General features: G+C 53.0%; 3 protein-coding genes across 3 annotated transcripts; 1 reads left to right on the top strand and 2 right to left on the bottom strand.

Annotated features, from left to right (window-relative positions):
• Positions 1–89: 89 nt before the first annotated feature.
• CGCA056_v006687 (uncharacterized protein) lies at positions 90–410 on the bottom strand (the record flags this gene model as incomplete). Its single annotated transcript, XM_037321936.1, has 1 exon — positions 90–410. The coding sequence occupies one exon, from the start codon at positions 408–410 to the stop codon at positions 90–92; it is 321 nt and encodes a 106-aa protein (XP_037179426.1).
• Positions 411–2,789: 2,379 nt separating this feature from the next.
• AVT1 (Vacuolar amino acid transporter 1) lies at positions 2,790–5,233 on the top strand (the record flags this gene model as incomplete). Its single annotated transcript, XM_037321935.1, has 7 exons — positions 2,790–2,953; positions 3,064–3,753; positions 3,811–4,223; positions 4,283–4,443; positions 4,499–4,564; positions 4,627–5,021; positions 5,080–5,233. The coding sequence occupies 7 exons, from the start codon at positions 2,790–2,792 to the stop codon at positions 5,231–5,233; spliced, it is 2,043 nt and encodes a 680-aa protein (XP_037179427.1).
• A 1,994-nt stretch (positions 5,234–7,227) lies between these two features.
• On the bottom strand, positions 7,228–9,147 carry ksp1 (Serine/threonine-protein kinase ksp1; the record flags this gene model as incomplete). The annotated part of the gene is made up of 1 exon (XM_037321934.1): positions 7,228–9,147. The coding sequence occupies one exon, from the start codon at positions 9,145–9,147 to the stop codon at positions 7,228–7,230; it is 1,920 nt and encodes a 639-aa protein (XP_037179428.1).
• Between the last annotated feature and the right edge of the window lie 1,814 nt (positions 9,148–10,961).

Raw genomic sequence — 10,961 nt, 5'->3', positions numbered from 1 at the left:
CAAGGCAGCGTGTTGATTATCCGCTGTAAGTTGCGTGAAGGCTCTGGTACTACTTAGTTTCGAGCAAACGCGAGCGGAGGCGCATTAGCTTACAAGAATGAAGATGGTATGATTTGGCGAATGAGTGTTTCCACTCTGGTGGTGACATCTCCATCTAGATTATGTTTGTGTTTGGAATTTTTTTGCTTCTGCTTCTTGTGACCATGGGCCTGAGCGTGTTGGATGCGAAGGACGAGAGCGTCGTGGAGTCTACTGACGGCGCGGCGCAAGAGGTCGAACTGGGTCCACCAGCGAGCGACGTGATGCTGGTTCTTGTTGCGATGGTTGAAGCTGTCGAGGATGTGCAGGATCGGGGTCAGAGCTCCTGTGATGTGTCCGTCGGATCTGCGATCGGTAGATGATGTTTCCATGACGGTAAACGTCAATTTTCGCGCAGCGAGCGTGTTTCTTCCCGTTTTTGCACAAAATACTATCCGTCTTTGGTGGCTGCGAAAAGCTGCTGCACTGACAGCGTCCGTGCAGCCGTACGTACCCAAGCTATTGGACAGGAGCTCAAGAAGACATAGTTGGTTTGCGTCAGTCAGGTGTGGGTTTGGGTTCCATGGTAAGGGACCTCCCGGGCTGAATTGTGGAAAGCCCAAGTTTTCTTGCATGGTAGTCAATCTCTGAAACCTCCCCAGCCTGCTAAGGTACGTTGAGAGCCGCATGTATGAACTGCCTTCAACTGTAGTCCTTGGATACTGCAACTTTGTGACCGCTTTTCCCAAAGACGCATCGCCTTGAGCTCGTCATCAAGGCTAATTCACCGGATGCTCCCCAAACCACCAAAAGGGTATTCGAGTTAGTAAGTTGTGGACAGGTAAGAAGCGGTGGTTTGAACAGGTGCCGAGACAAAGAAAGTGAGGACCGTGCAACGGGGCCGCCCGCGGTCGAAAAAGACGGTCTCTGAAGATCGATTTCGCGTCATGGGGTTCAATTTGCGACATATCTGGGTTGCTACAACGAACATTCGCCCAGTCAGAGAGGCTCGAGCATTCGCAGCAGATGGAAGTAAGCTTTACAGGCGAAAAGCAGCGCGACGGGCCGTCCGTGATGATCAGAAGCTACAGAATAATCCCTCAGTCTCTAGCTACTTGAGGGAAGAGTTAATCAAGGCGACGTCCTCGGCCTAGAGTTGGGAGAGACTTTTGAGTCGGTGGTGGCATCAAATGGCCACTGACTACATGAACTTGTCTCAGTCATCGGATGGCATGTTAGGTGGGAGTGCTTATGCAAGTAGCGGTGAGTGGTAGAGTACGAGGAAGTCTCTTGCTTCTACCCGAGGTACCTACTACCTATCAGTGGAAACTGGCCGCACCGTGAGCCAGCACAGTGCCGGATCATGTCCAGAAAGCAGTGTGCACAGTACAGCCTCCGGGGGAGGGGGGCAAAAGTGGAAAGGCCGAGTCCGAGTCAAGTGACAAAAGCAAGCAATGGTAGTGCTGCATGAGGTGGGCGGACAGAGGAACAGCCGGCCGCTGAGGTCGAGGCAACGGTGGTGCGGCAGAATACCTAGGTAGGCAAGGTGCCCTCTAGGGTACCTTAGGCATGCAGCTAGGTAGACAGGTGGAGCTGGGTAGAGTTCTACGTTCCGCTCCAGAGGCCCTGCAAAAAGCCTGCAATGGCCCTGCACGTCGCATAGCTGACGGAGGGCATTGTCCAACCAGAGGAGTTGGCGCGATAAGACAGCCAACTTTTGACGATGCAGCCCGCGTCATGAAAAAAAAAAAAAAACCAAGATACCAGCTGACGTTCCAGATACTGCGATGCCTCAGTACGCTGCCCACCTCCACAGGTTGGTTCGATTCCGTAATGTAATGATGTTGATCTGCGAGACATCATCGTCCCCTCCCCTTGGTAGATAGATCGATAGTAACGGAACAGGCACGTCCAATGACTAGAGAAGCACAAATAACCGAACCTAATCTTCCCATGCAGTCCAGAGCGCATTATACCAAGAAACACCACCACATGGCACGACTACCCACGGACGGGCATAGCACCGTGATCCATCCGATTCGGTTTTGTTAAAGCTGCAGCTTCTCCCCATCCCGCCTTCTCAGCACACAGACTTGGCAAGAAATCCATCGACTTCCTGGGTTGTCACGGGGTCTTCACTCTCCCACCCTCGGAATCGCTTGGCACCGAGCATGGACAAGTTTTTTTGTCGATTCTCTCGACTTCTGCGCAACCCTACTCCGGCCTTTTTTGCCTTCCTCGACCAATTTCTCCCCCTCTTCCTAGGGACCGAACGAGGCTGAACACGCAAGAAACTCCTTCAAAATCGAGACTTCGGGCATCCCGTCTCCTCACCACGCGACGTAACCTCAACTGTTATCTCTGTCGTCCGCCCCTCATCCACTCGACGTGGAGCAGCCAGTTGGAACATCATCCGTTACCTGCGACAACCTGGCTCCGAACGCCCACTACACTAGCACCATCTCAATCTCCCGCGACTCGTCTCCACTTGGACCGCCAGGGTGGTGGAAGGCAGATTTGCGAGCTATCGATACACGCTTTTGCCCATTGTGTAGCCAAGGCAAAGGCAGTGCGTCGTGCTAGTGTGCTATATACACGTCTGAACGCCCGCGCTGGCAAAGAAAGAAAAAAAAAACCCGAATCGCGCCTGAAGAAAGCTCTCGTTTCTTCTCTACGCGCCTCTCCCGTCTTCGCGTCCTCATCGGTGCCAATTCTTCGGAGAATCTAAGTTCGCGCCTGTCGCGTTGTCTTGTACCTGACGACGGCTCTCCATGTCCTCCCGGAACCCATCGACGTGGGACGAGTACGAACGGGGTGCTTCTCCCCAGCGCTCCGTGAGTATCGACTCCAACGCCGTCACTGAAGACCAGTCGCTTCTTGGCGACGACGAGGAGGATGCCTACGGAGGGAGTCACCATGGCCTGCGTCGTCGAAGGTAAGTTTCTTTGATTCATCATCTTTATTACTTGGGAGCATCTTTGTCGTTCGCTGCTGAATGATATGTTTGGTCTCGTGCTGCCTTCCCCGCTAACTCCCCGCTTCAAGGTCATCTGTAACGCGACACCTCGCCGCCATCACCGATATTGGCGGCGTCAACAGTATTCGCTCCTTCACCCGCAGTTGGGCGCGTGCGGCTGGCTTTGCCGAAGTCATTCCCCAGAGGCCCTCCTTCGTCTTCGCACCCGACCAGGCACCGATTGCCTCCTCGTCAGCAGAAGCTCTCGACTATTCTCGTAGCCTTGTCGAGCCCGAGTCCCACCCGAGAACCTCGCTATTGAGACAGCATCTAGAAGCCACCCCCGAAAATGGAGCCGGTTCTTCGCACGAGAATGGCTCTTCGGCGTCTGCCGTTGTCGACGAATCTTCTCCAGCCGATTTCCGCGACAGGGAGCGCAAAGCTGTCGATGCTGACATGTCAGGGGCTTTCCACGGATCGAGCTTTGGCAGCGGCCGCCGGCCGTCGCAGTCAATTTTTGCAGTTGCTCCTCATCTGGCAACACCGCCTCTGTTCGGGAGTTACGGATCGTACCGGACCTATGGCACGATATCCGACGTTGACGCGCCGTCAATGGCTCAGGCCGGTGAGCTGTGGCGCCAGCAACAGCAAGAGGGTGGAAATGTGCCCGATGGTGAACACCCTCAAATCTTGGTGAAGGAGGTTGAGCAGGATGGCAAGATTGTCCTCACTGTGGAGGGTCAGTCTACGCTACCTCAGACCATTTTCAACTCGATCAAGTAAGAGAATCCCAGGTCTTTGGAAGTCAGCAAGACAAGGTCTAACGTTCAGCGCAGCGTTCTAATTGGGGTAGGTCTCCTGAGTCTACCCATGGGTATCAAGTATGCTGGTTGGATTTGCGGCATGGTCGTTCTGGCGGGCTCGGCTGCCGTGACGGCGTACACCGCGAAACTCCTCGCCAAGTGCATGGATCTGGATGCCAGCTTGATCACATTCTCTGATCTAGCCTACATCTCGTACGGTCGCAATGCCCGTATTGCTACGAGTATTTTGTTCACCATGGAGTTGCTAGCTGCATGCGTGGCCCTCATTGTGCTGTTCGCCGACTCTCTGGTTCTCCTTTTCCCGGGTTTCTTGAGCGTGAATATGTGGAAGATTATCTGCTCCGTGGTCATGATCCCTCTCAACTTCCTGCCTTTGAGACTGTTAAGCTTCACCAGCGTTATTGGCATTCTGTGCTGCTTCAGTAGTAAGTGACGCCTTTTCCCCTCCTTGTTGTGCAAGAGCTGCTCGATTAACTTGCTGCAGTCGTATTGATCCTAGTCGTTGACGGACTCATCAAGCCAAATACACCTGGCTCTCTGATTGAGCCTGCTACGACGTATCTTTTCCCGGCGAACTGGGGCACCTTACCCCTAAGTTTTGGCCTGCTCATGAGCCCTTGGGGCGGTCACAGCGTGTTTCCCAACGTGAGTCTCTGCTAATCTCCAGTTTCGTAGCAGCAATCTAACATCGGGGTCACAGATTTACAGAGATATGCGCCATCCTCACAAATATCCCAGGGCTGTGAAGACGGTCTTCTCGTCTGTGGTAAGTAATGCATCCTGTGATCGTCTCCGGTCCTGCACAAGGACTGACCGTCGAATTACTAGTACCTCCTGGACGCCTTCACGGCCGTAGTTGGTCTCCTGATGTACGGCGACAATGTCATGGACGAAATCACTGCGAACATCCTCCAAACCAGCGGGTATCCTCGTGCCCTCAACTTCTTGCTATGCATCTTCATCGCGATTATTCCTCTTACCAAGATTCCGCTCAACGCGCGACCCATCATCTCTACTCTAGAGGTATTGACGGGCATCCACCAGCAGGCCGTCTCTGACAACCAGGCCATGGTGGGTCGGTCGGCGACATTCCGTGGGGTGATGAAGATTGCCGTCCGAGTTGTCACTATCTTCGTCTTCCTGGTCATCTCCATCGTATTCCCGGCCTTTGACAGCATAATGGCGTTCATGGGCAGTGCTTTGTGCTTCACGATCTGTGTGCTGTAAGTGGAGCTTCGTGTTTATTCATCTTAAGCAAGCCCTTTCTCTGACACTTCACAGCTTGCCTCTGGCTTTCTACGTCAAGCTGTTCGATAAGGAGATCTCAGCCAGGGAGAGGTTACTATGTTACGTTCTCATGACCATCTCGACGGTGTTGTCGGTTGTGGGTACCGTATGGGCCTTCCTTCCCAAGAGCCTCATAGGCGCGGAGTAGGAACCTAGAGCTTATTACGTTTGGCTTGACATGCATATCTGGCGTCCCATCTGTCGACTGGTCATTGCATGGCGCTGGCGACATCTGGTTATAACACTGCATGCCGCGTTTCACTGCGTTTTGTTTGGTGTAGCTATGCGATGCTTGCTGCGTGTTTGGGATTCGGCGTAGACTGCATATGGATGTGAGGGATACCGTATATATACACGAATACATGCTGAACTGGATTTCATCTGACTTTCCATTGCTATTACGTCACCCAGTATCTCGTGCTAGTACTCACGCGACGTGCGAGTGACTTAACGTCCAGATCTGGGCAAGCGATAACTATCTGCGTTTGCTGTTGCCACTCGCAAAGTGTACACGAAGGAAGCATTAGCCTGTCCGTAAGGTCAGTCGTCGTCGGGCGCATGTTCGAGCATAGACTCCCCTACACCTTGTATTACGTTCGGTCTGATCAAATGCGTAATATCAAAGAAGGGCCACCTCCTTTCCAATAACCACTCAAGCTGTCTATCTTATACCCACCTCAACCACCTTCTTGCCTGGACTTCCAAGCTTGCTTAGAAAAAAGCTTGCAACGAGCTCAAAGAAGTAGGAGGAACAGCGGGGGCCGAGAGACATGGCAGAGACGAGCATAGAGACAAGAGCAAGGCCTTGACAACAAGAGGACGTGGGTGGTCTTTTCTACGTCTCGAGAGAGGCTGCAACGAGGTCTTCTGGAACAGCCATCGGGGCGGCCCCAATGAGAGAGCCTTGTGCTGAGACAAACACACCATTCGAGCAGGACTAAAGGACCTGCCTCGCTCTCATCCGGCTCACCCTCTAACATGGTGACTGCAGCCAATCCTTCCAGACCCGCTCTCATCAAGACAATACCGCGTGTTGGACAAAGGTCTCTCAACACCATTTTCTTCCCTACAATCGCCCTGACGTTACAAACACTAGCAACTACATATTTACTTTGTCTGGGTATTAGAAAATGAGAAACAAAGTTAAGTGTAGTCCCTGGGGTGCTTCATTCAAGTCTAGTAGTATCCTTCCCTAGTTCTTCTGGTCCACAACCTCATGAACAAGGTCTCCTTGGCACCATGTTGCTAGAACAGGAGTGAAGAGTGTTTCACCAAATGGGTGGCCGGCAGCCAGGGCTTCAAGAATACCCGTCTCTGTGAACTCGGGTTGGCTCATGCTTGCTGGAGACTTTTGTGGTTTTCGCAGCATGTACCGGTCTCGTACACGTACGTCTGTCAGCATTGCTACATCCCCTCTCCCTAAAATAACTTCTCCTTCTCCTTCTGTGTAAGATGCATATTGATGCTTCCAGGTCCTTTTCTTGGCTCCGGTACCTCCTCATCTGCTCGTCAAGGCAATCGTCAACACGGATTTTTAAGTGTTGTCCTTGCCAGCCGCGTTCTTCATCTGCACTAACTGAGGCTGGTCGTGAACCCCCTTCACCCTCTAGCTTTCACGTCGGGCATAGTAGTATATAGCATTGTTGTCAGAGCAGATTCATGGTGGAACCTCGAGGGGTCTGCTTCGCCCAGCAGTCCTCATTGCACATGGAGTCCGCAGTGTGGACGAGATTCTTCGCTGCTTAGTAATTCAGGAAGAAGGTATTAACGCGTAGCAACCCGTTGAGAGTTGAACTAAATGTCACCTGGCGCTTGTCTATTTCCATTTTCTTTGGCATTCGTTACAACATAACTTTTCAAAGTGATTACCGTCTTTCCCCCGAGACCGATGCTAGAGCATTCACTCTACCAATTTACGTTGCGTATGTCACGAGTATTGCGAATCGACAGATGTGATTGAGTGGGTAACTTCTGGTATTGTTCATTAATCTGGAGATATCTAATACACAGAAAGCGAGTTGAGTTCATCATCCAAACAGGTTCCAGACTCGATGCCGGAGACCACCAGACCGTCACGGCCAGATAGCCAAAGGACCCGACAATGCCCCTGTAGGACTAACCCAACCACAAGAGGTGACCCGCCTAGGAATGCGCTTCCTGCCAGCCACCAACCCACTCAACGTCTGCGAGATCAGTGCGCTTCTCCCGGCGCCAATAATTCCAATCTCTGCCCTTGTTCCAAGGGCATTCCCTAGCCTTGTCCTTAGGCGATTTGTTGTGGTGATTGTTGTGAGTTGCATTGTGATCCCAAACTCCCGCTGCATACGAATTGTATCCCAGCCCAATAGTACGTTGTTGTCGAGCAAAATCGCCAGACATTTTGTTTGTTGTCGAACTCGAATACTTTCTCCGAGCAGCCCCTAACTTGGCCCACTTGTCATTCTCCACTCGCTTAGGGGGAGATTGACGAGTAGGCAACATGGGCCTCGATTTCGGCGGAGAGGCTTCCTGGAAGAAGAAGCCATCGGCCGCAAGGTCGCTGTCGATGTCATTGTGAATCTTGTGAGTGTCGTGGTGCGAGCGCTGCGGTGTGGTAGCAATGGGCGTCGCGTCGACAGTCTCAGAGTCGTCGTTCTCGTCCATCTTGCTGTCATGACTCCAGGTCCTCGAGTTCAGCTCCTGCAGGGACTGCATCTGCCTGTTACGCTCGGCCTCCTCTTCCTCCTCATCCTCATCCCACATATCACTCCAGCTCTTGGAGACGGCGTCCTTACGGCCGAACACCAAGGACATCGAAGACAAGTTGCTTTTAGGCTTGGCCATGGTGATGGGCAGGGATCCAGCCATGGGCGAGACCTTAGGAATGGGCCGTGGCGCAGCCTTCATGGGGCGTCCAATGTGAAGTGACTTCATTGACGCTCCAAGGCTCGAGTCAAGCATGGAAGAAATGGAAGGTGTTTGCGCGGAGCTAAACCAGTCGGATGTTTCTCCAGACTTGGAGAATAAATCCTCAGTGTAGCTCTCATCATCGGGGATGGCACTGAGCTGGCGAATTGGCTGGGGAGGGCTCGCATGCAGAGCCTTGGCCCAGGGGAAGGCACCCTGGTCAATCTGAGGGCTTTGAATGGAAGGCGTGCGCAGAGGCTCGCGGTTCGCACTGGCCATGACATGACGGTTAGCCGAGCAGAAGTCGTCAACATCCTCCTCGGTTGTGGTGAAGCTGATGACACGCTGGAGAGCAGCGCGAGCACCGACGAGTGATCGCTTCCTAGGATCCAAATTCATGCACTGGACAATGACCTCATAAGTGTCCTGGGACATGGACGGGAAAACATCGAAGAGCGACTGCTTGTCCCGAGAGAAGTCCAGGAAAAGGGGGTCCGCCTCTGTCGGAGTGGTGAAAGGGTTGCGAGAAAAAAGAATGTTGAGGAGGCAAATACCGATGGCCCAGATGTCGGCTTGGGCAGGGGAGTAACCAGCACCAGCAGAATCAAACTGCTCCGGAGCCATGTAACGATCACTGCCGACGGTGGTTTCAAGAGTCCAGTTCTCGGTGGTCGCCAGACCAAAGTCTCCGAGCTTCATAGCCCCAGACTGAGTCAAGAAAATGTTCTCAGGCTTGATGTCACGGTGGTAGACACCGTTGGCGTGAATGTAGGCAACCGCATCCACGAGCTGCAGCATGAATTGCCGGACGTGTTCGGTCTCGAGAGGTCCGCGACCATTCCGAATAGCTTCATACAGGTCACCCTGAGGACAAAACTCGAGGACGATGTAAAGATGAGCCTCGGTCTCGAAGGAGCGGAGAAGGTTGACGATGTTGGGGTGTGAGAGCCGGCCGTGAAGGGCAAGCTCCTCAGACTTCTCGTCGATGGCGAAGTCGAGGCCGGCATCATCAGCAGCAGCCTTCTTGGTCAGGCACTTGATCGCAACGGTCTCGCTGGTGTGCATGTCCTTGGCCATGAAGACCATGCCGAAGGAGCCATGGTTGAGGGGAGAAATGGTCCTGTACCGACCATCGAGCAACACACCATTTTGAAAGTCGTCTCTCAAGCATGCCATGTCGAAAAGAGGAAAGATGGGAGCAAGGGTATCCGAACGAAGAAACAACGAGGTGACGAAGAATGATACAGCCGTGAAGCAAGCTTTTCCCCGCTCGGTGAGTCGTTCGTTGCTGTGAGGAAGGCGGGATCGAATGCGGTCGAGATGTCGAGGGTGAGGCAGTGTTGTCGACAGGTTGCCTAAGGAAGGAGGCAAGAGGCGGTTTTGCCAAATATACAGATGTGGAAGAACAAATCTAACAGGAAACAACGCGGTTTCTAACTCCTATTCGTACGTATCAGAGGCTCATTGATGGGTATTTTTTTCGGCTGTTGTCGGACAAATGAAAGCGAAGGTCTGGTTGATGGTTGTTGATGATGTTGTTTGGTCGTTATGCGAATGGGACGTCGGCAAGTCCGAGAAAAGACAAAGACAATTCGTTATGAGGACATTGAAGTAAAGCAAGTATTGTGAGTAAAGGAGAGAACGATGCCCAGAGGTCAAGTGGCTCGCGAGATCGGCGCTGAGAGGCTGATACGCAAGAACGAAGCGAAGCTACCGGGTCCTATTCAAGAGGAGACGGAGGAGGGGAGGCGAGTTGGCACCGGATGAGCAGGTTATGCGTATCGGAATGCTAGCTCTTTGGAAGGCACGAAGGCCGATAGGGGTGGTCGTGTATGGCCGTGGGTAGAGTCGTTGAAATGTGGTCGCAACGGCTTGCAAGCAAGCTAACTACCGATGTCGGCAACGGTGGTGGCTACGGCAGCATTCGAGCGTTAGAACGTGTGTGAGAGAACGAGTCGGGTGAAGAGATCGTTCGAGTCGAGGTCGAGATGAATGGTCGAGGGGACCAAGCTCCTTTTTGATTGAGGGGAAGGAGTTGGTGTCACGAGAGCAGGGTGACGAAGGTGGGGAGAGGTGTGAGTCAAAGAACACGGGTGAGTTGGTGTTGGATGACGGCGATGGTTGTGGAGTCGAAGTCGAAGTCCCGAAGGCCTCTCTTCTCTTTTATCTCTTCAACTCGATGATTGACAGATTGATATATTGGTCAGGTCGTCGGCGGAGATGGTGGATTGCGTGATTGCTTGCGGCTATGACTCGCGGGTGATGTTGGATTGATACGGAGAGATTGCGAGTTCAGTGATAAGGAGGTCGGCAGAGAAGAAGGGAGCAGGTTGAGGCGGATGGGGAGGTGGGTAGTTGAGGAAGCAAGCAAGGAGAGAAGGAGAGGCCGTGAACGACGATGAGATTGCTGACGGATGAATAGGAGGACGAAGCAAGGCGAGGTGGTGAAGGGGGAGGGAGTATTAGAGTAAAGTAGGTAAGTGCAGGTTGTACGGTAAGGCAGGCAGAGAGTAAGGTAGGACGAAGGAAAGGGTGGGCAGGGAAAGGTGCGTGTGTGAGCGAGAGACAGTCAGAGAAGCAGATGGAGGTGAGAAGACGTTGGGGGAAGGATTAGACAGAGAAGAGCAGAGAGATAGAGAGAGAGATAGAGAGAGAGAGAAAGAGAGAGAGAGAGTGAGACCAAGAGGCAGAGCCAGAGCAGGCCCCGGGGTCGTGGGCGAGTGGGTGGGTGGGAGCCAGGCGAGATTGGGACAGTGAGTTTGCCAGTGTCTCTCGCTGATCAGGTACACTTGGAGTAGAGATACTTTGCATACGTGCAGTGGATTGCGCGGTTCCCAGGTATCTTCGGATGACAGGGGAGACGGACAGAGAAGGCGGTAAAAGAGAGGTAGCCAGTGGGAAAGCATGGCGTACTTGGAATGGACCGGGGGGGAGGGTAGGTAGGTAGGCAGTGACCGGGGTTCAGTACCGGGATATGGCCATGATGGCAC

Source organism: Colletotrichum aenigma (genome assembly GCF_013390185.1).
Source record: "Colletotrichum aenigma strain Cg56 chromosome Unknown KSG_Cg56_contig04, whole genome shotgun sequence".
Classification (NCBI taxonomy): domain Eukaryota; kingdom Fungi; phylum Ascomycota; class Sordariomycetes; order Glomerellales; family Glomerellaceae; genus Colletotrichum; species Colletotrichum aenigma.
This window is presented reverse-complemented; position numbering and strand designations above follow the sequence as displayed.